At 45.6% G+C, this 26133-nt stretch overlaps 2 protein-coding genes across 4 annotated transcripts in view; one reads left to right on the top strand and one right to left on the bottom strand.

The window, feature by feature from the left end:
* Window positions 1-19434, bottom strand: part of MRPS35 (mitochondrial ribosomal protein S35) — a 157780-nt gene extending 138346 nt beyond the window's left edge. The window contains exon 1 of the mRNA XM_029599983.1: window positions 19185-19434. Within this exon, the coding sequence (XP_029455843.1) occupies window positions 19185-19395 (211 nt within the window). The 5' untranslated portion in view covers window positions 19396-19434. The remainder of the gene's footprint in view (window positions 1-19184) is intronic.
* The window catches only part of LOC115090621 (potassium voltage-gated channel subfamily KQT member 1-like), a 408883-nt gene continuing 402096 nt past the window's right edge, over window positions 19347-26133 (top strand). For 2 of the 3 annotated variants that reach the window (XM_029599979.1, XM_029599982.1), the window contains exon 1: window positions 19347-19436. The gene's annotated coding sequence lies outside the window, so the exon portion shown is untranslated. The other variant, XM_029599980.1, reaches the window with a different exon arrangement.

The following is a 26133-nucleotide window of genomic DNA, read 5'->3' as shown; positions in this document are numbered from 1 at the left end:
TAGGCTGGTAACAGAAGCCTTAGATAACTAACTTCCACGTGAGTGAATCGAATGAACAATTGTGATAGGGTACAGAGAGGATAGGAAAGGGTATGACAGGGGTGGGGGGGAAGGGGAGGGGTTAGGGGGGGTCAGGATGGGTGGGTAAAATTGCATTTATAAGGGGGGGAATGAAGTTTAATGGGTGGGGAGGAAGGTGGAGTTATACATTTAAAGCGAAGTAGATGCAAATATAGCAAGTTGAAAGCGGCTTGTTGGTAATCAGGGAAATGCTTGGCTGAATAGCCAGGTTTTCAGTTTTTCTTGAATGACTGGTGGCAAGAGTCTTGTCTGAGTTCTGGTGGAAGTGAATTCCAAAGGGAAGGACTTGCAGTGGAAAAAGCCCTGTTCCTTAGCGGAGTTTTGGCTTGAGGGATGATCAGGGTGTCTTGGTAGGCTTTTCTGATTGGTCTTGTTGATTTAATGGTACGTAGTTGATGGGTAAGATCGATTGGTGCTATATTGTTTAAGGATTTGTATATGAGGGTCAGGACTTTGTAGAAGACTCTATATTTAATTGGCAGCCAGTGGAGATTGTAGAGGATGGGCGTGATATGGTCTCTCTTATTAGAATTGGTCAAGACCCTAGCTGCAGAATTTTGTACCATCTGTAGAGGCTTGATGGTGGAGGCTGGTAGACAGACTAGCAACGCGTTGCAGTAGTCAATTTTGGTGAGGATAATTGATTGCAGGACGAGGCGGAAGTCGTGAGCGTGTAGTAAGGGTTTTAGCATTTTCAGAACTTGTAATTTGAAAAAGCATTCTTTGGTTGTGTTGTTTACAAATCTTTTTAGGTTCAGCTGATTGTCCATAAGAACGCCTAAGTCTCTTACATATGATGTATTTTTGAGGCTGTCTAGAATGGGTGTAAGTGGATTGTGATAGGCGATGTCTTTTTGTGGTTGATCAATTATAATGGATGGGATCTCTCTGTGGATGAAGTTTTCTTCCTGGGAGATGAGGTATTCTGTTTTGTCCTTGTTGATGATTAAATTGAGTTTGGTGAGGAGTGCGCTAATTTCTTGAAAGCATTGTTCCCAGAAGATTAGTGACAGTTGAAGGGATTTCCTAATAGGGATGAGGAATTGTATGTCATCCGCGTAAACCAGGTGTTTGATTGGTTGACCGTATCGAAGGCTGCAGAAAGATCGAGGAGAATGAGGAGGTGAAGTTGTCTTTTTTCTGAGCTTAGGAAAACAGAGTCCATGAGGGAAATCAGCAGTGATTCTGTGTTTAGTGTTTTTCGAAAGCCATATTGAGATGGTGCCAGAATTTTGTGTTCTTCAAGATAATCGGTGAGCTGTTTATTTACTATTTTTTCCAAGATCTTTGAAATGAAGGGAAGGTTAGCGATGGGACGGAAATTCGCTGGTTCCTCTGTAGACAGATTCAGTTTTTTTTAGGAGAGGTTTCAAGATAGCTTGTTTGAGGGAGTCGGGAACGTGACCTTGATTTAGTAAGCAGTTTATGATTTCTGCGATGGGTTTCGCTATGGAGTTTGGTATTGAAATGAGAATGTTTGAAGGGATGGTATCAAGAGGGTGCGAAGAGGGTTTGAGTTTCTTAAGAATATTCATAACTTCAAGTGAAGAGGTATTCTCGAAGGAATTGAATGATGAGGAGGTCTCGAAGGATTCTAAACTGGTGTTCTGCTGAGATATTTTAGTCTGCAATAGGGTGATGGTTGAGTTGGACATGTGAGTTTGATGATTTTTTCATCGAAGAAAGATGCGAGTTCGTTAGATTTGGAAAGAGCCTGGTCGTCTGGAAAAGATGGAGGAGGGGGTTTTGTGAGGGCGGAGACGTATGAAAAGAGAGCTTTGGAGTCAAATATGAAGTGGTGTATTTTTTTTGCGTAAAAGTCTTTCTTTGTTTTGAAGATGGTGTTCCTGTACTTGTTGAGTGTAGATTTGTAGATTGCTTGATTCGTGGTAGTGGGATTTCTGCGCCAGATATGTTCTTTGTTTCTAAGTTCTAACTTGATGGCCTTGAGTTCGGGTGTGAACCAGGGTTTTCTGTTGTCTTGAGCTTTGTGAATCACCTTGGTGGTTAGAAGGCAAGTTTGTTCGGCAACTTTGTTGGTGATAGCATGCCAAGATGTGATGGCTGAATTCACGTTGGAGAGGTTGAGCTGTAGTAGTTCTTTATCAAGAGAATTGGAAATGGTTTCTGCTGAGCATGGTTTCCTGAAGTGGATTGTGGATTTGGGGAGAGAGGGTGGTGGAAGTTCTGCTGTCTTAAGGACCGTTGTGATGATAAAGTGGTCCGACCAGGGTACGGGCGTGCAAATTGGAGGGGATGATGGAGCATTGCCTACATTCACGAAGATCAGATCCAAAATGTGTCCGGCTTTATGGGTAGGGTTATCTATGATTTGTTTGAAGCCCAGGTGTTTAAGAGCAGAAAGGAAATTTTCACAGTTGGAGGAGCGTTTGTTCGAGTCGACATGTAGATTAAAGTCTCCCATTATTAAAGCAGGGGAGTCATAATTGATGTGTTTAGATATGAATTCTATAGTGGGGGATGGGTCGGCCTCTAATTTTCCTGGGGGTGCGTAGATGAGGCATATTTGTAGTTGTTTGGATTTAAAGCATGCCCCTTCAAGGTTTGAACTTGAAAGGGATTGTTGCAGAGTTATCTTTAGGTCTTTCTTTGCGGCTAAAAGCAGGCTGCCTCCTCTTTTCTTCGGTCTGGGGATCGAGAATATATCGTGGGTTTGGGTAGGAAGTTGATTTATAAGTACTGAGTCCGAGGGTTTTAACCAGGTCTCTGTAATGGCACAAATATCTGGTTTGGTCTCTGCGAGGTGGTCATTAAGGATATGGGATTTTTTTGAGAGGGACTGGGCATTGAAGAGGGTCAGTGAAAATAATGAAAGGCCTAGTAGTTGTGTGACTGGTGAGATAGTAATAGGGATAAGTCTCTTCTGCTGTAAGGGATGAATTTTCGGCGGTTTCTCTTTGTATTTGGGGGGTTTGCTGATGATGGGGATGGTATAGATGTGCATTTTCAGTGGGAAAGGCAGTCTATCGAACTTATAAAAAGAATGATTATAGACCTCAGGCTAAGTAGAAGGGGCGAGGGGAAGGGGTTCCAGATGAAGAAATTCGAGGCTGCCCTCTGGGGCTGCACTAAGGGGCGCACAAAGGGGCCTGCCCCTTTGTCGCGCTCCTTTGGTGTGCGACGCTCGGCGGGTTAGGGATTTAAAGTTCCCCCCTGCTTGCCTGTGATTGGCTGATTGGGAGCGTTTCCTCGATTGGTTCTCGCTTGTGGGCCGGCTTTCAGGCAGAGGCACGGCTGAGACGGAAGGAAGGAAAGCCAAAATACAAGAGATAGCTGCATGCCAGAGAAAAAACTGAGCAATACTTACCAAAAGCTTCAAAAAAGCACCAAAACCGAATATAAACCAGAAAAGTTAAAGTTTTATGGGCTCTCAACAGGGTGGAAATGAGTGAGAGGAGAAGCTTCTTTTCTTCAAGTGTGTCTTCTCAAGAGCCAAAATAAAATGGAGATGAATCAACAGTTTCGGGGTCACTGGGAGATGTAGCCTTACTAGATCCACAAATAATGGTCTTCACGGCCAATCCGGATCCATTAGGATTATACAATTGTCCTCCAGTTCCGCTCTGTTGAGAATTCTGCTTATCAAACTCCAAGGGAAAACGACATAAAGCTGCTCCCCCCAAGGGCCAAGGCTTGCATAAGGTGTTTATGTCCTCTACATCAGACTTTCTGTGACGGATGAAGAACTGACAAAACTGTGTCATTACTGCATGTTACCATTAAATCTCTATAAAAGACAAGGCCCACCTGAGATATATGCAGTGAAAGGCCTCTCGGCTCAGCTCCCAATCGCTCAGATCTAGAAGATTCCTGCTCAGGCAACCGGCTTGTAGATTCTCCTGTCCTGCAATGTGCACTGCGGACAAGAGCTGGAGATTTTCTTCTGCCCAAGGAAAAAAAGGATATTTGTCTCCTCAAACACTCTGTCTGTTTATATATGCCACCGCCACTACATTGTCAGAAAGAATCCGGACTGCCTTCCCTTTGGATAAAAGGAGGAAATGACAAAGGGCCAGCCTTATTGTCCTGGTCTTCAACTTGTTGATGGATCAGGTCGTCTCTCCTTCTGAGACCAGAGGTCCTGGACCACCTGATCCATGCAAAGAGCTCCCCAACCAGACAAACTCGCATCCATCGTGACTAGAATCTAAGAGGAAGTCATTAGATTGACTCCCCACAAAAGGTTCTGAGGAACTGCCCAACAACGAAGCCTGTTCTTCACCAACACGGATATGGGAATATGAGCATCGTAATCCGGAGACTGAGGGGACTATCATGATAGAGAGGACTGAATTGGCGATGTGTGAGCCCTGGCCCATGGAACTAGCTCCAGAACACTTGTCAAGGAACAGAGGAACTGAAGATAGTCCGAGGCTCTTGGGGCATCCAGAGAGATCAACCTCCTCACTTGCCAAATCAGTTTGTCTATTCTGTCCATTGTAAGGCATGCTCTACTTAACTGTCAGGCCGATTCAGTAAAAACGCGGGAGAGCGGACGAACGCCCACTCGCTGGTGCGCGCGATATGTAAATGAGGTGGTGCGGTAGAAATGGGCAAAAGGAGGCACTAGGGACACTAGCGCGTCCCTAGTGCCTCCTTTTAGCCTGGAGCGGCGGCTGTCAGCAGGTTTGACAGCCGACGCTCAATTTTGCCGGCGTCGGTTCTCGAGCCCGCTGACAGCCACTGGCTCGGAAACCGGACGCCGGCAAAATTGAGCGTCCGGTTTTCGGCCCGACAGCCGCCGGCCCATTTTAATTTTTTTTTTTACTTTTTTTTACCCTTCGGGACCTCCGACTTAATATCGCTATGATATTAAGTCGGAGGGTGCACAGAAAAGCAGTTTTTACTGCTTTTCTGTGCACTTTCCCGGTGCCGGCAGAAACTAGCGCCTACCTTTGGGTAGGCGCTAATTTCTTAAAGGAAAATGTGTGGCTTGGCTGCACATTGTACTTTCTGTATCGCGGGGAATACCTAATAGGGCCATCAACATGCATTTGCATGTTGAGAGCGCTATTAGGTGCTGCGGGTTGGACGCGCGTTCAAGAGCATGCTAACAGTGCGCTCCAACGGAGCGCACTGTACTGTATCAGCCTGTTCGTGTCTAAGTGTGCCCTTAGGTAGTTCAAAGACTGAGTTGGATGAAGCTTGCTCTTTGCAAAATTGATTACCCAGACCAAACTTTAAAAAAAAATGTGGACCAATCTGCCAGAAACTTGATTTAGCCCTGATCAATCGTCTAGATAAGAATGAACTACAACACCTCATTTCAAGAGCACCACCACCATGACCTTAGCAAAGGTCTGTGGTGCTACTGCCAAACCAAAAAAAGAGAGTGCCCTTTACTGAAAATGTTCCTGCAGGACATGAAATGGAGATGCTTCTAATCTTCTATTCTGATAGGAACATGAAAATAAGAGACTTTGAGAGATATATAGCGAAAAGGTATTCCCTCTTCTACACTGCCATAAGAACAGAGTGAAGAGTCTCCATCCAAAAGTGAGGAATATGGAGGCTGCTGTTAACGCCTTTCAGATCAAGGATGGGTCTGTAAGTTTCATCCTTTTTGGGGATCACAAAGTAAATTGAATACTGGCTGAGCCTCTGCTCGGTGAGGGGAAATGGAACTATAGCCTGCAACAGTTGACGTTTTGCCAGACTTTCACGAACCGCGTTTTGCTTGGACAGGGAGAAACCATAAAGACATTGAAAACAGGAGTGACAAGTTCCAAGGCATATTTGTGACAAACCACATCCAACATCCACTAATTCAATGTTATCCAGGGCCACTCCTGGAAAAACTGCTGTAAATGATCGCCTATTGGAAGAACCAGAGAATGAACCTACTGCCCCTCACTGAGTGGTCCCTTTGGCTCCAGGAGGAAGCAGCAGAATTAGTCCTCGTTTTCCAAAAGCCTTGAAAGGACAGACTCTTGCCCCTTGAGATTTGCAAACCTCAGAAGGAATAAGAGAGGGACTACTTACTTGGCCTATATTGCCTGGAGTCCCTAAATTGACCCTGACCTCAGCTAGATCGATAAGACTGAGCTTCGTCTTCCAGAAGCCACTGCAGCTTCAGCTCCCCAAGTTTTTAACCAGCTGCTCCAGATCTTTTCCAAAGCTGGCCCAACTGAGACTTGGTCCACAAATATGCCACCCAGATACAAAGCCAAAGCAGTTTTCTGGCCACCACAGCCAAAGTCTCTGACCTAGAATGACACTGGAGAAGATTAAGTCAAGAAGGCCACTGCTGATTCCATCCTGGCTGCTTCCTCGCCTTCTCGGAGCTGTTGAATCCAGTGCAAAAGCACTTAAAACACAGAGCTGCCACAAATGGAAATTTGTACTGCCAGGACCGAGAAAGTAAACAGATGCTTCACAAGGAGCTCAAATTTCCTTTTCTAAAGTCTTTAATAGAGATACTCCCTTCCACTGGGATACTAGTATGCTTAGTAATAGCGGAAACCAGGACTTCGACCCAAGAACCCTGGAATAAACGCTGAACTGCCTCGAGGAAGCAGAAGCAATGTCAGGAGATTTTTAACTCCCACAAGACCACATTCTAGGAATTCCCACATGTCCAGCACCACCTCTTCTATCTCATAGTGTAATGGGAATGCTTTAATGAACCTGCAGACTATTTTAATTATGGGGTCTCAAACAGGCAGCTCCTTACCATGGAACCTACAATCCTGATCAAAGAAATGATCTTATTCGTAAAAAAAAAAAAAAAAAAAAAGCCAAATGAGAGTGTCATCCTCTTTAACCAAAGGCACCTCTCCTTCCATCATGGAAGCACAACTGGCAGAGTCTGAATGATATTCTGAATACTCCTGGTTCACCCAGACAAGATTGGGGACTTCAGCTGGCCCCCCGCCCCCTCTGCGGAAGAGATTTACTGACACTCACAGAGGGTCTGTGCTTCCCCTCAGGCTTCTGGATTGAACAAAAGTCTGATGATGAAAAACAAAAAAAAAAAAGGAAAAGGAAAAATCAGGTAAAAATTCCCCAGTTCCTTTGACTGAACTGCAGGAACCAAAATCAAGGGACCATCTGAAACTCCAGAGGTAACTGCAGGTTGCTGTGGGGAATGTGATGATCCTATGGGAGCCTGAAACAAAATGGCCGAGGTTCCTCTTGAGCCTCATCTAACCTAGGAATTGCCTGTGAATCAACTCCCAGAGCTAAGACAGGAACCACGCTTATCCAAACTCCTGGACTCCTCCTCAGGGATTTCTCGGGCGCAAGTTACACTTGTTGCAGTGGTAGCCATGTTCAAACCACTCCAACTTGAAAGCCACAACAGGAGATGACTGACAGGAAAATCACCAAATTCCCTCCTCACACACTCTTATGCAGAGCAGGTCAGAAGCAGACCATTGTCTCCCAAAGTAGGCCTCAAAAGAGACATTCTTGTGCCTTTGGTCTCCTTTTACTTTTATTTTTTTTTTGTAGAGGCCTCTGGGCAGGAGCACAAAGGGGTGGGTCGGGGGAGAAACAGGGAGGAGGATTCTTTCCTTCAAGGAAAATTATTCTCCTCTAAAACACTTTTTCTTTTTATTAAAAAAAAAAAAAGATAATAATATGAAGGTGAGTCCCATCATCTGCTGGAGGCAAAGAATACTCGATTTCCTCTGTGCTGCACCACAAAGTAGTAGTAATGATGATCTCATGGAGAAAAAACCCCAGTGTGCTCCACTTCCATCTGCTAGTATAGGAACATAACCCACTTGTGTGGACTTGACTGGTGTAGCAGGATAAAATGGAAGTCTATATTTTGAGGACATAGCATTGAGATTTATGGGGTGCAAAATTGCTGGCTTGAATTGTGACAAGATGGCTATAGGCACATCTTTTTAGCATGCTTTTAATTTTACAAAGAGCATTTATATAGGGAGATACCTTTGACTGTTTACAATAACGTATTGCTATTGATCATGATAGTGCAGTACTGCACTTTGGGTGACTTTTCTGAAATACTTATTATAAATATGCTAAATATATAAAATAAAATTTAAAAAATGAAAAACAAAGCCAAAAGGAGGGAATCTGAGTTCAAACCTTGATACTAGCAATTCAAGCCCTGTAGTTTTTGTAAATACTCTCTTCCCGCCTCCCTACCCCCCATTCTCTTTCCTCTGTGTTTCGGGCTCTCTGTTAGAGCCTCTCTATTTCTTGTTTTCTGGTTGTCCACCCCCATCCCCTTGTTCATTGTAATTTCTACCTACTGTTATAATGTAAACCGATATGATGTGTATTTTAATGTCGGTATAAAAAACCCCCAAAAAACTGTTAAATAAATAAATGTAAAAAAGTAAGCATGGGGAAACCTGCACAAAGCAGCAGTCACTGCCCCCAAAAGAGCAATGGTACACATGCAAAGAGGTAACCTGCACAGAGGAACCGTTACAACACAAAATAGCAATGGTATATGTCTACATCAAGACTTGAAGAAATCATGGGGAGGCCAATAGTGTGATGACAGTGATATACTTAGCTATGCTTCGGACAAATATGATAGGAAGATTGAGAGAGTAGGTAGAAGACTATACAAGGGACTTGGTGTTGGATTGCATATCTACCAAAATAGAATGAATCTGAAGTGGACGGGCCATTTTTTTTTTTAAATTTATCAGCCATCAATTACTATGTTATAATCTAAAGGCCCCAACATCAAGACTTGCCACGTTGGTAGGTGTCAAACAGCATTCCTTCTAAATTGTGCTGTTGTGCAGAGAAAATCAAGCACTAAACATAAGTAACTCTTGCTGCTCCTAAATTTCCAAAATTGGCTTAATATGGCAGGGCACAACTGCACCAATTCAAAATTTAAACTTTCGGGGAATTATATTAATCTTTCATTTTCAGTTGGCAAAATGGCCTTTTGAGCATTAATAAAAGTGGCTGTTACACTTTAAGGTAGATTTCAAAAGGAGGGTTCCCGGCATGCACACACGGACATGGCTATTTTATAACATGTGTGCTCCACGTGCGGGGGGAGGGGGGATTTTAGAAAAAAAACATGCAGCGACGCAGGTAGGGCTTACCCAGTTCCCTCTCAGTACGCTTAAATTAATGAGCAGAATGGGAGGGAACTTCCTTATACCTTTACCTAACCTTCCTACCTTTTCTCCTCTCCTCTCCAACCCCCTAACCCAGGGGTGGGCAATTAATTTTCCCATGGGGCCGCATGAGAAATTGGGATGGTTTTAGAGGGCCGGACTAATATAATTAACTCAGTTCTCAATAGCCCTACTTATGAAAAGTCAGCAGTTTACCACCAATGCATGTCCTCTGAGAAAACACAACAAATAAGACCGATACAAACGCTTACATGCTAGCAAAATATCTCATCTCGGTAACAGACACAGAACCGACCTAACATACTCCCAGGATCTGTAGTAATGCACATAAACTAATCCGCACACAGTTACACCTGTATTATGGAATACACTCAAACAGGAGCAACCCTATCTATGAAAAGGCAACACTACAAATATTAAATCAGGTCCTAAAAACCAATACACCTCTTATTAGGAAAACAGAACTAGCAAGCACTATAGATCCCCACACAGAAATAATTGTAAAACTATACTAATAAGCAGAATAAATGTTTCAAAACAGCTATGAACAGAATAATATCCAACAATTAAAAACTCATAAAAACTATTAAACATTCTCCAAACACCAATAAAATATTTCAAAAAAGCAGACATCACACAATTAAAATGGCAGTCAAGAAAAATAAACTTAAAGCCACCTTTACCTACCCCCTCCAGCAGCTCTCCTACTCCCCTTCCCTGCAGGCCGTGGCACACACCAGAAGCAGCAGTAGTGGCTAAGCTCTATACTTATGGTCCTCTTCCTTAGTGCCCATGTCTCTCACACACACACCATACCAGTCATGCCCCCATGACCAGTTTCTGTCTCTCACACACCAATCATCTCCCAAACAGTCTTTGGCACACACACACCAGTCACCTTCCTGAACAGTTTCTCTCATGCCATACACACACACACACACACAGGCTTCCCACTCCCGTGTTCTACTTACATATATGGTCTTCTCACTCTCATAATCACTTTCTCTGTCTCTCTCTCTCACACACACACACCAGTCTCTCACTCCCATGTTCTCTTCCAGATATACAGGCTTCTCCCTCCCATGATGTGTCTCACACACACCCAGGTTTCTCACTCCCATGCTCACTCTTCACATGCACAGGCTTCTCATTCCCATAATCACTTTCTCTCTGTTACACACACACCAGTCTCTCTCATTTCCATGCTCACTCTCCACGTGCACAGGCTTCTCATTCCCTGACTCACATTCACACACACCAGTCTTTTTCTCTCACACACACAGTCACCTTACCAAGCAGTCTCTCTCTCTCATGCATGCACACTCACCCAGGTTTCTCACTCCCACAACTCCAGGCTTCTTACGCTCATGCTTTCCCACATACCCAGACTTCTCACTTCCATGCTTTTTCTCTCACACACACACACACACACATCAGTCACCTCCCTGACTAATGTCTCACACTCTCACATACACATCAGTCATCTCCCTGAGCAATCACTTTCATTGTCTCTCATATACACACACACATCAGCTCTCTGACCAGTCAATCACACACAGGCTGGCTGGCTGCTTCTCACTCTCTCTCTTACTCACTTCCTTCCCCCCCCCCCCCACCCCCGGAGCACAAATGGGAGCTGCAGCAGCCCCCGCAGGCCAAGAAAGAAGAATCCCATCGGCCGCGGGAGGCTCATGCTGCTGACTCCTTTCTCGATTACCGGCTGCTTCAATTGCTCGGGGACAGACGCTGCAGCCGACGCGGCACGGCTCTTTCTCCTTCCCGCGCACCGCTCCGTGTATCACTTCCTGTTCCGGGTCACGGGAGGGGGGGTGCAGGCGTGGGAAGAAGAAAAGGCCAGCCGCGGGTGCCACAGCTTCTAACACCGCTGCCGTTACCACTGGGCTTGAACGTGCTGACAGCCCAGCGGCAACGAAGAGACCGGGAGCGCGCACCGCGGACCGGCAAAAAACTCCCACGGCCCGGTCCCGGTCTGCGGACCGGTGGTTGGGGACCCCTGAAAAAAGACCACGAAAGGCGGAACTGTGACATACCGTATTTTTCGCTCCATATGACGCACCTGACTATAAGACGCACCTAGGATTCAGAGGGGGAAAATAAAAAAAAAAAAATTTGTGCTAAACCGGCTCTGCGTCTGGGCATCTTATGGAGCAAATTAGGGGAGTGCATAGCTTTTTTTTACCTCCCCATTTTGTTTTCGGGTCTGGGGAGGGCCATTTCGGTCCACTCCCCAGATCAGAAAACTTTTCTTTCTCTGGGAACCCCTCCCCCCAAAAAAAACCCCCATCCCAACCCTTTAAATTAACAACCCCCACCCCCCTGATCCCCCCAAGACCTGCCGACTTAATTTCCTGCAACCCCCCACCCTCCTGACCCCCCCAAGACCTGCCGACTTAATTTCCTGCAACCCCCCACCCTCCTGACTCCCCCAAGACCTGCCGACTTAATTTACTACAACCCCCCCCAAGACCTGCCAAACGTCCCTGGTGGTCCAGCTGGGGTCCAGGAGCAGTCCGGGAACGATCTCCTGGGCTTCGGTCGTCGGCTGCCAGTAAACAAAATGGCGCCGACGGCCCTTTGCCCTCACTATGTCACTGAGACCGACCAATAGCAGCGGTCGGTCCCAGTGACATAGTGAGGGCAAAGGGCCATCGGCGCCATTTTGTTTACTGGCAGCCGACGGCCCACGCCCAGGAGATCGTTCCCGGACCGCTCCTGGACCCCCGCTGGACCACCAGGGACGTTTGGCAGGTCTTGGGGGGTCAGGAGGGGGGGGGGGGTTGCAGTAAATTAGGTCGGCAGGTCTTGGGGGGGGCAGGAGGGTGGGGGGGTTTGTTAGATTTTTTTTTTTTTTTTAATATTCGCTCCATAAGACGCACATACATTTTCCCCCCACTTTTGGGGGGAAAAAAGTGCGTCTTATGGAGCGAAAAATACGGGTATGTTTGCCCAGCACCGGCCAATCGGACAGCGTGCCTTTGCTCGAGTCACTCCCTCCCCCCCACCGGACGATGTAAAAAAAACAAAACAGTTCATTCTCCGGCGAGGGAGCGGAGAATGAACTGCTGCCTTCCCTCTGCAAGGGAAGGCAGCGTGCCTCATTCCCCGTCTGCTCTCAGCAGTGGGCGGGCCGGTTACAGACCGTAGGCGGGCCGGATTCACCCCGCGGGCCGCCCCTTGCCCAGGTCTGCCCTAACCCTTTCCTAGCTATAATAATTTTTTTTTTTACCTTGCTGCTCCTTTGAAGCAGTAGTAGACTCTGCACACTGTCTGGCTGCTGGCGAGCACTTCCCCAGGACAGCGGCTAATAGCGCTGTCCCAGCACCCCCCCCCCCCCGCCACCTCAGCACTTCTGCGCATAACAGGGTTACACATGTAACCCCAGAAATTTACACGCGCACAGCTTTTAAAATCTGGCCTTTTGGACACAACCTGCCATAAGAACATGCCATACTGGGTCAGACCAAGGGTCCATCAAGCCCAGCATCCTGTTTCCAACAGTGGCCAATCCAGGCCACAAGAACCTGGCAAGTACCGAAAAACTAAGTGTATCCCATGTTATTGTTGCTAGTAATAGAAGTGGCTATTTTCTAAGTCAACTTAATTAATAGCAGGTAATGGACTTCTCCAAGAACTTATCCAATCCTTTTTTAAACCCAGCTATACTAACTGCACTAACCACATCCTCTGGCAACAAATTCAATTGTGCGTTGAGTGAAAAAGAACTTTCTCCGATTAGTTTTAAATGTGCTACTTGCTAACTTCATGGAGTGCCTTCTAGTCCTTCCATTATTCGAAAGAGTAAATAACCGATTCACATTTACCCGTTCTAGACCTCTCATGATTTTAAACACCTCTATCATATCCCCCCTCAGCCATCTCTTCTCCAAGCTAAAAAGTCCTAACCTCTTTAGTCTTTCCTCATAGGGGAGCTGTTCCATTCCCCTTTATCATTTTGGTCGCCCTTCTCTGTACCTTCTCCATTGCAACTATCTTTTTTGAGATGCGGCGACCAGAATTGTACACAGTATTCAAGGTGCGGTCTCACCATGAAGCGATACAGAGGCATTATGACATTTTCTGTTTTATTCACCATTCCCTTTTGTTACGGAACCGATAGTGAATCCCTTAGTAGAACAACAGTCTTACCTTAGGCCAAAGCGGACAAGTTTAGAGATGATTCCGGGCTGGTAACCGGCGATAGGGCCCAACCCAAGGGCAGGCAGCAGCCAAGAGAAGAACCAATCCAATCTGAGTCAAAGGCAGGCAGCAAGAAGACAATATATCCAGGCACAGTCCAGACGGGAACGCAAGAATCATGGGAATACAATGAAAGCACCAGCCTGTAGTCGAGGCAGTGCTGTGCTGGAACCGGGGCTTTAAATATCAGAATTTCCCGCGTAAACGCGGGGACTTCCAGGAGGGATGACACTGCAGTGGGCGAAGCCAGGACGCGACTCACGCCGGGCCATGCTACAGCCAAGAAATATCGCTGAGTGGCAGCATTGCAGGGAGCCTTAGCATCGAGGATCGTCGAGTGGTAACACCTTTCTAATAATTCCCAACATAATTCTGTTTGCTTTTTTGACCGCTGCAGCACACTGAGCCAACGATTTCAATGTGTTATCCACCATGACACCTAGATCTCTTTCTTGGGTGGTAGCTCCTAATATGGAACCTAATATTGTGTAATTACAGCATGGGTTATTTTTCCCTATATGCATCACCTTGCACTTATCCACATTAAATTTCATCTGCCATTTGGATGCCCAATTTTCCAGTTTCACAAGGTCTTCCTTCAATTTATCACAATCCGCTTGTGATTTAACTATTCTGAATAATTTTGTATCATCTGCAAATTTGATTACCTCCCTCATCATATTTCTTTCCAGATCATTTATAAATATACTGAAAAGTACGGGTCCCAATACAAATCCCTGAGGCACTCCACTGCCCACTCCCTTCCACTGAGAAAATTATCCATTTAATCCTACTCTCTGTTTTCTGTCTTTTAGCCAGTTTGTAATCCAGAAAAGGACATCGCCACCTATCCCATGACGTTTTACTTTTCTTAGAAGCCTCTCATGAGAAACTTTGTCAAACGCCTTCTGAAAATCCAAATACACTACATCTACCGCTCACATTTATCTTCAATGTTTATTAACTCCTTAAAAAAAGTGAACCAGATTAGTGAGGCAAGAATTGCCTTGGGTAAAGCCATGCAGAGTTTGTTCCATTAAATCATATCTTTCTATATGTTCTGTGATTTTGATATTTAGAACACTTTCCACTATTTTTCCTGGCACTGAAGTCAGGCTAACTGGTCTGTTGTTTCCCTGATCGCCCCTGGAGCCCTTTTTAAATATTGAAGTTACATTAGCCACCCTCCAGTCTTCAGTTACAATGGATGATTTAAATGATAAGTTACAAATTTTTACTAATAGAACTGAAAATTTCATTTTTTAGTTCCTTCAGAACTCTGGGGTGTATACCATCCGATCCAAGTGATTTACTACTCTTCAGTTTGCAATCAGGCCTACCACATATTCTAGGTTCACCGTGATTTGGTTCAGACCATCTGAATCATTACCCATGAAAACCTTCTCCGGTACGGGTATCTCCCCAACATCCTCTTTGGTAAACACCAAAGCAAGGAAATCATTTAATCTTTCCACGATGGCCTTATCTTCTCTAAGTGCCCCTTTAACCCCTCGATCATCTAACGGTCCAACTGACTCCCTCACAGGCTTTCTGCTTCGGATATATTTTTAAAAGTTTTTACTGTGAGTTTTTGCCTCTACGGCCAACTTTTTTTCAAATTCTCTCTTAGCCTGTCTTATCAACTTCTTACATTTAACTTGCCAATGCTTATGCATTATTCTATTTTCTTCCTTTGGATCCTTCTACCAATTTTTGAATGAAGATCTTTTGGCTAAAATAGCTTCTTTCACTTCCCCTTTTAACCATGCCGATAATCGTTTTGCCTTCCCTCCAACCTTTCTTAATGTGTGGAATACATATGGACTGTGCTTCTAGGATGGTATTTTTTTTTTTTTTAACAATGACCATGCTTCTTACACACTTTTTATCTTTGTAGCTGCTCCTTTCAGTTTTTTTCTAACTATTTTTCTCATTTTATCAAAGTTTCCCTTTTGAAAGTTTAGCACGAGAGCCGTGGATTTGCTTACTGTCACCCTTCCAGTCATTAATTCAAATTTGATCTATTGCCAAGCGGCCCCATCACCGTTACCTCTCTCACCAAATCCTGCACTCCACTCAGAATTAGATCTAAAAATGCTCCCTTTCTCATCTGCTCCTGAACCAATTGCTCCATAAAACTGTCATGTATTCCATCCAGGAACTTTCTCTCTCTAGCACATCCCGATGATACATTTACCCAATCAATTTTGGGGTAATTGAAATCTCCCATTATTACCGCACTACCAATTTGGTTCGCTTCCCTAATTTCTCTTAGCATTTCACTGTCCGTCTCACCATCTTGACCAGATGGACGGTAGTATACTCCTATCACTATAGTCTTCCCCAACACACAAGGGATTTCTACCCATAAAGATTCGATTGTGCATTTAGTCTCATGCAGGATGCTTATCCTGTTGGACTCTAAGCCATCCTGGACATAAAGCACCAAACCGCCTCCCAGATGCTCCTCTCTGCCATTGCGATATAATTTGTACCCCGGTATAACACTGTCCCATTGGTTATCCTCCTTCCACCATGTCTCTGAGATACCAATTAAGTTTATATCATCATTCACTGCTATACATTCTAATTCTCCCATCTTACTTCTTAGACTTCTGGCATTAGGATACAAACATTTCAAAGTTTAGTTTTTGTTTGTATTTTCATTCTGCTTTTTAATTGATAGGGATGTTAGAATTTTTTTAGCTCAGGTGAGTTTTTAGTTACAAGCACTTGGACTACTTTTCTTATTATTGGAACGCCCTAATTCTAATGCGTCATTAGTACTCTTTGAAGATACCTCCCTCCGAACCATGCGCTGCTGAGCGACTGTCGGCTTTCCCCTTTGTTCTAATTTAAAAGCTACTCTATCTCCTTTTTAAAGTTAGCGCCAGCAGTCTGGTTCCTCCCTGGTTAAGGTGGTGCCTATCCCTTCGGAAGATACTCCCTCTTCCCCAGTTCCTTACAAAACCGATTCCCTCTTCCCTGCACCATCGTCTGTCTCATCCACTTATTGAGACTCCGAAGCTCTGCTTGCCTCTGGGGACATGCACGTGGAACAGGGAGCATTTCAGAGAATGCAACTCTGGAGGTTCTGGATTTAAGCTTTCTACCTAAGAGCCTAAATTTGGCTTCCAGAACCTCCCTCCCACGTTTTCCTAAGTCGTTGGTGCCCACATGTACTATGACAGCCGGCTCTTCCCCAGCACTGTCTAAAATCCTATCTAGGTGACGCGTGAGGTAGGCATGTTACCAGGCGATTCTCTTGCCCACCAGCCACCCGGTTGTCTACATTCCTAATAATCGAATCACTAACTATGACAGCTGAGCTAACCCTTCCCTCCTGGGCAGTAGGCCTTGGAGACACATCTTCGGTGTAAAAGGATAATGCCCCACCTGGAGAGCAGATCCTTGCTACAGGATCCTTTCCTGCTGCACCAGGTTGATGCTCTCCGATCATGAGACCTCTTCTTCCAAGGCAGCACCAGGGCTGCCAGTCTGAAGTTGGGACTTGGCTACTATGTCCCTGAAGGTCTCATCTATATACCTCTCTCTCTGCCTCAGCATCTCCAGGTCTGCCACTCTAGCCTCCAGAGATCAGACTCATTCTCTGAGAGACAGGAGCTCTTTGCATCGCATGCACATGTACAATTTCTCACCGGCGAGAAAAAAATCATACATGTGACACTCGATGCAAAAGACTAGGAAGCCCCCCTCTTGCTGCTGGACTGCTGCCTTCATCTCAAATTTGTTCAGTTCCTAGTTAAGTTTTAGGTTGCTATGGGAGTAGGAATGTGTCTAATTAGCGTCCTTTAAATGTATTAGTGAATTCACTATATGTCTGGTAGTGGCCTACAGGGGAATGATCAAATTCTCAATAAGGTGTGGGGAATTTGTGAAGTGAAGTTAAAAGGCTGTTTTTTTGGGGGGTATTTTAGTGCGAAAGTGGCACCTACCTATACATTAAATGATAAGCTAGGGGTGGGTGGTTTGGGAAATACAAACAGTCTAACTTCTGCTTATTCGCTGTCTTACCGAATATTAAAAGCGTAAACATACAAACACAGTAAATAATATTCCCCAATAGTTAACTTCGCCCCAATACTTTTAAAAAAGAAAATTTCCCAAGCAAAACTTACTGATTCCTTTTAGCCACCAGCAAGGTGATCCTCTCCTCTCAGTGCTACCTTAGATAACTATTGAAGTTTAGAACAAACCAATTGTTTCCTGAAATTATGAGAATTATTACTGTTTTCATTTCTACTGGTATCTGTAATCTGAATGTTTCGTTTCGATGTCTTTTCATCAGAGATTATATCACAATATAAAACCTCCCTCATCAATGTAAAGGCAACAAATTAAATACTATTGATACTTATGTGTAGATATATAAATGTGATATATTTGCTTTCTTAACAATTGTTCAGTTACAAAATAAATTGCAAAACTTCCACAATATGAAACTTCACAGACCCTATGTGAAATGAGGATCTCAGTTTGTTTCTCAGTGGCCAGGCAGGGCTGGAAAACAAACAGGGTGAATACAGTTGGCACTTGCAACCTACCACCTACAGACAGACAGACAGAGAAACTAGAGCCAGGGAGAAGCAGGAAGAAGGAGCAGTATCTGGAAAGAGCAGTGGCAGCCCCGGGTTGGAATGAGAGGCCAGGACTATAAAAATAAATAAATACATAAATCCACAAAGATTTTCCCTTCTCCGTTCAGGTGCCTAAGAATTTTCGCTGGTGCCTAAATAGTCTAAAAAATATATTTCAGGTGTCCACACTCAAGAAACTTGAACACAGCATGGAGAAGAGTACAATGATCCTAAGAGGTTAAAAAAAAAAAAAAGGGGTGCATCTGGAGCCCTTAAATAATTCAAACTTCCCCCATATATAGCTCTATTTCAAGACAATAAAGGGTTGGGGTCACCAAAGGTGGCCTCCACTTAATGAGGGGAAACTGTAGTGGCCCTTTCATTCTGAGGTGGCAACACAAAACCAGTCTCCAACTGACAAGTCATGGTTTTGGCCGGCTTCACCCCTAATTCCAGGATTCAGAAAAGGAAAGGAAACACTGTAACCCTGGTGAGGGGTATTTTAGGGCAGCTCATGCAAGGCATGACCCTGAGGCTCATGGAATGTGAGATTACTCCACTACTCCTCTGAAGACCCCGCCAGGCCGATCCACTGGCCAGAAAGAAACATAATTAAGCAGACATGTGCAGGGTCAATTCTAAATTGCATTCTCCCTCATCAATGAAGAAACTCTAATGCATAAACTGCAAGGTACTAATTTGGAAAACAGTGTTGCTGTCTACACATAGTCCGAATAAGCAGGAGTATACCTTTATCAGTATCACTGTCAAATCAAGCATGTGTAATAGTAAACATTTATTTAGTAGATGGATTGTAATCAGTAGCTAAATTGCTGTATTACAATTACAAGTAGCTCTAGTTCAAATTTCACTACAGTTGATGACAGAACGAAGGATACCCGGCAGGAAGGAAACAGAGCGCTCTGCTGTTTAGGACATAATCAGAGACCGTCATGGGCATTTCTCCAGGTCCCCCCTCCCCTCGGATAGCGGTCTCCATGACATTGGCCAAGGCACTGTAGCCGTTTGGCACACTGATACCACAGCGCTGAAAATTTCGTAGCCTCTAGTCTGACATCCCATAGCCTTAACCCCAACACGCTCACAACCAGCGAAGGGCTGGAGTCGCAACTTTCACCTCTAACGCTCCTTCCCCATCCCGACTGCGAGTGGCGGATACTCTCACCTCGCCCAGCGGCGCTCCCACCGTGCGGGGTCAGGACTGTAGAATAGTTGCACCTTCCTCCTGGCGGGCAAAAAGCTACGAAACCCCGCCGCATCGGCAGCGGTACCGAACGCACCGGCAGCCGCGCGCAGGCCGCCATCTTCCAGCAGCTACGGCAAGAGAGCAGGACCAAAACAGAGGGAAGGCGGAACGCGGTCGCCGGTGAGCGCATGGGTGGTCAGGCGTGAGAGCAGCCGTGCATGGATAGACGAGGTGAGGAAAAGCCAGCGAACAGTCATTAAAAAAAAATCATAAAAAATCCCAGGCGACTGTTCCATAGAAAAATCTAGGGTTTTCAGCTAAAAACAAGGTATTCTTAATTGCGAAGACTTTTGGGATGCCTTTGACTTGAGAACTTTTATTTTAATGGACCCACTTCGCAACTGACGGACCAGTTAATTTGTTACAGAAAAAAAATGTTAAGATTTGATTGTCTCATATATTGCATACAAAGTGGTTTGCAGGGCAAGATTTCGGTTTGTCAAAGTTTGTTACAGGGTCTGTTGTGAAAAAAAAAAGCGTGTTGTGTTTTGAGGCTTCTGATGGGTTCTTTGCATGTACTGCTTAGTTGGATGTTTAGTCAAAAACGCAACTTTTTTGGGAAGGAGGTTAAAGTTTTGTTTCATGGATTTAAGATCAAGACACAAAATTATAAGGAACACGAGTAAAGAGTATCTTTGAATTTGAAATGTATGGGGGTTGCTGCATGATAATTTATTGTAGTTAAATTATTGTCCATCTTAAGCTTTGCTTGAAATTGCGCATATGTGGTGCTCTTTATTTTCATTTTTTAATGATGTATTTATAATCATACATTCTACCCGATGCCCATTATTGAGAAGAGAGTTTCGCCATAGGTTTGAAATGGTCTTTCTTTACGAATTATAGTGCTAGATTTCCTTTCGTTGCACAAAGGCATATATTACCTTGTCTGTAAACCCAGGGGTAGCAGAATGCCTTTGTGGTTGGGGCAACCAACCTCTGCCCCCCCAACTCCACCCATATTCCAACTGCTAACTTTTTACTTTACATTTAGTCATTCTGTCTTATGTATGTTCTCATGCATGCTCATACACACACACTTCTCTCTCTTCCGGGCAGATGCAATAAATTTGCATAGAAAGTGGGCACTGAACTGTCAGCATCTGCTCCCTGTCAGGTCAATCCAGTAACGAGTGGTAGGAAGAGCTGCGTTAGTGCCCGGCGCACCCGCGGTTGCCGCACGCACAGTGCAGCTCACCTACCGCTCGATCCTGTATGTAAATAGCTTGCAAATGCAAGCTGCGTCTAAGAAGCGTCCGTGAAGCGTTAGGCCCGCGCAACCCATTTTACTGTATAGAGCGCTATACAGCACCTATACAGTAACCTGGGTGCGCGGGCCTAACGCTTCACGGACACGCTGGTATTTGTCATTTCAAATGTCATTTCAAATGACATTTGAAATGACAGGTACCAGGAAGTGGACAGTTCTCCGACGCTCGGGATTGTCAGCCCTCTCTCCCCTCCTCCCGAAGCAAGCAACGAAAGCGGAAAAATGCGAAAAAAAAAAAAACAAACGAAAAAAAAAAAGTAGCAAGAGAGAGGATGGGCAATCCTACGCTCGGGATTGCCAGTCCCCTCTCCCCTCCTCCCGAAGCAACGCGCGAAAAGCAGCCTTGCTCCGGGAGGAGGGGAGAGAGGCCTGGCAGTGTAAAGCGACGAAGCGACTTACTTTTTTTGCAGCCCCCCTCCGGAGACGGACATCGGCGAGGACGACCGCGGCTCCCCTGCCTCCAGCTGCCCGTGAAGATGGACGCATCGCATGGGCGAAAGCGGCCCCTGGGCGTGCAATTGGGCCGCTTAAGACGTGACGTCACATGCCGTGACACCAAATGTCGTGACATCACGCCTTGAGCAGCCCAATTGCACGCACAGGGGCCGCTTTCGCCCGTGCAGGCGTCCATCTTCGCGGGCAGCTGGAGGCAGGGGAGCCGCGGTCGTCCTCGCCGATGTCCGTCTCCGGAGGGGGGCTGCAAAAAAAGTAAGTCGCTTCGTCGCTTTACACTGCCAGTCCTCTCTCCCCTCCTCCCGGAGCAAGGCTGCTTTTCGTGCCTTGCCTCGGGAGGAGGGGAGAGAGGACTGGCAATCCTGAGCATAGGATTGCCCGTCCTCTCTCCCCTCTCTCTCTTGCAACATTTTTTTTCGCTCGATTTTTTTCGCTTTTGTTGCTTCGGGAGGAGGGGAGAGGACTGGGGCTGCCCCGGAGACCAGCACCCATGGACGCGGCCAGGGCAGGTGAGCGGGGGCTGAGGGAAAGTTTGCTGCCTACCCTTACCCCTGCCTCTAACGCAGGGGTAAGGGTAGGCGGTAAGTTAGCAGGTTAAACGCGCGGCAAAACGGCAGGGTAAAAAAGCGATAGTTGGGGCGCGCGTTACTGGATGGTAGGGAATAGCTAATTCGATCATTTACATTTAATATACATGCCGTGTGCGGAAGGGGTTACCCGGGGATTTAAGGACGCGGTAAGAGTAGGTTAAAGGGGATTGTGGATCGCAGGAAGGGCTAACGCGGCCGGAAAGTGAGTAGAAAGCGGGTTAGGAGTGGGGTAAACATGGCCGCACTTGTATGCGCCCCCAAGGGGGCGCCATGCAATATTTAAATTAGGGGGTTGTGTTAGCAAGGAGACGCTACCCTTGCGCGACCCTAGCGCCTCCTTGCTAACAAGAACCCAATCGGTTTTCGTGATTTGGTCATCCGCCGGCAAGGAAAACTGACAGCAGTCACGAAAATAAACACTGGGTTTATCGGCATCGGTTTTCATGACTCTGCTGTCTGCTGGTAAAGAAAACTGACACCGAGGGTTCTGCCTTCTACTTAATATCACAACGATATTAAGTAGGAGGCAGTACAAAAAAGCAGTTTTTTTTCTGCTTTTCTGTACTTGTTTTAGATGCGCTCAGTTATTAATGCCTGCTCCTTTTTTTTTTTTTTGCACCCAGAGTGAATGCCTAATAGCCTCATTCACATGCATTTGCATGGTTTATTATTATTATTATTTAAGCATAGTTTCCAAAGCTTTGGTTATTCTTCCATTTTTTTTGGCCTGGGAGTTCCTCCTTTCTCCATTTTCTTCCACAGTAATATAGTAAATGATGGTGGATAAAGACCCAAATGGTCCATCTGCCCAGTGAGTAGTTTAGGGCAGTGGTTCTCAACCTTTTTTTGGCCGGGACACACATGACAGATGGTTCTCACATGTGTGACATACTGAACATGTGATCATCATGGGGATAAATGTAAACATGCACTCTGCATCCACAGGAATCCCCTCAACTCCCAGCAATGAGTGCAGAGCAGATCTATGGCATTACCCTGTACAACTCGCCATACAAAAAAGATATTCTGGTTCTGATGACATCTCAGTAAAAGCAAAACAAATTCCTTTTACTACCAGGCACAATAGCCTTCCTTATGAAAAGACAGTAATTTACCACTTATGCATATCCTATTGAGAAAACACAAATTAGATTGATACAAATGCCTACATGCTAGTAAAATACCTCACCTCGGTCACACACCCAGAACTGACCAAGTACAAAAAAACCACAAATTATAATTATGGAGACAGAAACTGGAATGGAAAACCAAAAAAGCCATTCTGCATGCAGTGTGAACCTGGAGAAATGGAAAGAGAAATATAGCACCTAACAGACTCTCAGGATTTGCAATAATGCACACAAACTAACCTGCACAAAGTTACACCTGCATTATGGAACACACTCAAAACAGTAACAACCCTATCTAAGAAATACAACTATTAAACCAGGCCCTAAACACTAATACATTTCCTATTGGAAAACAGAATAAGCCAAGCTGCTATAGACCCCCCACACAGAAATAATTGTAAAGCTATACTAAAAATGTTACAAAACAGCTGCTGAACAGAATAGTATCCAACAATTACAAACTCATAAAAATTATTAAAATATGTCCAAATATCAATAAAATATTTCAGAACAGCAGACATCGCATAATGCCCAATAATTAAAATGGCAGTCAATCAAGAAAAATAAATTTAATAGCCACCTTTACTTACCCTCTCCAGCATCTCTCCTACTCCTTTCCCTTCCAGGCCAATAGCACTCACCAGAAACAGCAAGGGCTGTCTCTCACACAGAAACACATCACCTCCCTGACCAGTCTCGGTCTCTCTCACACAGAAACACATCACCTCCCTGACCAGTCTCGGTCTCTCTCACACAGAAACACATCACCTCCCTGACCAGTCTCTCTCTCAGTCACACTCATGGTCTCTTTTATATATAAGCTCTTAATCATACACAAATGCTCTCACACCCATGCACACCAGCTCTCACCCAGGCTTCCATTCACACCCACATACACCAGCTCTCACCCTGGCACCCACCCACACACGTTGTCACCCAGGCATCCATTCACACCCACATACACAAGCTCTCACCCAGGCATCCATTCACACCCACACATACACCAGCTCTCACCAAAAACTTCTTCCTTCACTGCAGGGATGGGTTCCAGTCCGCCGCGGCTTTACTCCGGCGGGCCTTCTTTTTTTGCCACCACAGGAATGGGCTCCTGTGGTGGCCTCAGTCGGGGTCGGGTTTTTTCTTTGCCGCCACGAGGATGGGCTCCCATGGTGGCCTCGGTCGGGGTTGGGTTTCCTCTTCGCTGCCACGGGGATGGGCTCCCTTGGTGGCCTTGCTTCGTTGGGGTCGGGTTTTCCTCTTCGCCGCCACGGGAATGGGCTCTCATGGCGGCCTTGTTTTGTCGGAGTTCAACACTGCTATTCCTACCACCCCACTCCCGGGCTGTACGATGCCTGCCTCACTGGCCAGTCAAAGGCTTCCTTCCTTCTTCCTATTCCCACTGGCAGGTAGAAGGGAGGAGGCTTCCGATTGGCCTGCGCGGGGGCAAGCAGAATGAAGGAGGCTTACCATTGGGCAGTGGGGGTAGGAAGAAAGGAAGCTTCCAATTGGCTCGCGGGGGCTGGAAAAAGAAAGAAGGAAAGTACAACAGGGCAGTGGGACACCGGGAGACGCGACACACCGGTTGAGAAGTTCTGGTTTAGGGTAGTAATAGATGACACCTAGTTACCACAGGTTACTCTGTTTCTTCATTTCCATTCTCTAGCATATAGGGATCCTCTGTGTTTATCCCATATCCTTTTGAATTCAATTACCATATTTGTCTTCACATCTTCAGAAGGGCATTCCATGCATCCACCACGCTTTCTGTGAAGAAATATTTCCTGACATTGTTCCTGAGACTACCTCCTTGGAGTTTCATATTGTGACCCCTAGTTTTACATCTTCCTTTCCATTGTAAAAAGTTTGACTCCTGTGCATTATTAATATCTTTCAGGTATTTAAAAGTTTGTATTATATCTCCCCTATCACTTCTGTCCTCCAAGGTATATACATATTTAAATCCTCCAGTCTCATCTCATATGGCTTTTGATGTAGACTCCATATTTGGACCTCTTCCATCTTGTCTCTATCCTTGTTCACATACGGCCTCTAAAACTGAAAACAGCACTCCAGGTGAGGACCTTGTCAACAAGCTATGAGGGGCATTATCACCTCCTTTTTACTGCTGATTATTATTCTCTCTCTATGCAGCACCTCCGGCCTTTTTCACTGCCTTGTCACATTCCTTTGTGTCATCTTTGGTTCATCAAACACTATTACCCCCACGGTCTCTGGGTCCATGCACATTAGTCTTTCTCCCTCCATTACATATAGCGCCTTTGGATTACTGCACACCAAATGCATGAGTCTGCACGTCAAATCTTCAGCCACATCTCGAGCTTTCTTAAATCACTTTTGGGTGTGCGTACTCTGTTGCAGATCTTAATGTCATGCACAAAAAGACAAACTTTCTTTTTCCTCCTGCTAGATCTGTCTGTTATACTTGGGACTTTCTCGCTCTTCTGCTGCTGGAGACAGAGGGAACACCCCCTTTATGACCTTATTCTTGGCTTTAAGAGGGAAGTCGGTAGGCCCTTGCCAGTAGTCTCTTGCAGCTCCAGACAAGTGTAGATGGACTTTCTGAATCTTCCTAGAGCCAATGTTCGGCCCCAGCCTGGTAGCCTGTAGCCAGTCTGTGAGGGCTGCTTTCCTTGCAAGAGACTACTGACAAGGGCCTACCTACTTCCCTCTTATAGACTATATATATATCCACAAGGAAATCAGCCCTCACAGACTGATACCCCAGGAGCAAAGACAGCGCTACCAGCCTGGGGCCGAACATTGGCTCTGTGAAGATTCAAACTTTAATAATAGGATCTTGAGGTTGGTCTCTTTCTCCTCTCCCTCTGGCTCTGCCTCTGTTCCTCCCAGGTGTGACAGAATAAAGGTTTGTTAAAAGGAAAGCCGTGGCAGGAACACTATCATGACCAGTGGCCTACAATACCTTTTCCCTGAAGGTAGCGAGTACCTAGGGAAGCCATGGACTGCAGTATTCTAAGACAGCAGTTTAAACTGGTCCGGGAACTGAGAGAGAGAAGGAAATGCTGAGAGACCACAGGTGTGTGGCCTGTGGGTCTAAAAAGACCCCCAGTGTGGTGGGCTCATTGTGCCTGACCTGTGATGGGGATCCAGGCCTAGTCTTCCTGGAGATGCCCACCTTGCATTGGGGAAGGGCCACAAGAGAGGATTGGACCAATAGCTTACACTGTCCCCAGTGCTCCAGGTTAAGAAGAGCAGCTGCCTCCAGGTTAACTGGAGCCTCTGGCTTCCCTGGCAGAAATGGCCTTCAGGGAAGTGTTTGGAGGCAGGATGCTTGGCTTAGGAGAAGACCTTGGGCCAGACCCTACTAGTGCCCACCAGGAGCTCATCATATGGAGTTCTCCCTGGATTTTGGATTAATGCACCAGGCTTTCTGTGCCATGACT

The sequence above is a fragment of the Rhinatrema bivittatum genome, chromosome 4 (assembly GCF_901001135.1).
Source record: "Rhinatrema bivittatum chromosome 4, aRhiBiv1.1, whole genome shotgun sequence".
In the NCBI taxonomy this organism is placed as follows: Eukaryota; Metazoa; Chordata; class Amphibia; order Gymnophiona; family Rhinatrematidae; genus Rhinatrema; species Rhinatrema bivittatum.
This window is presented reverse-complemented; position numbering and strand designations above follow the sequence as displayed.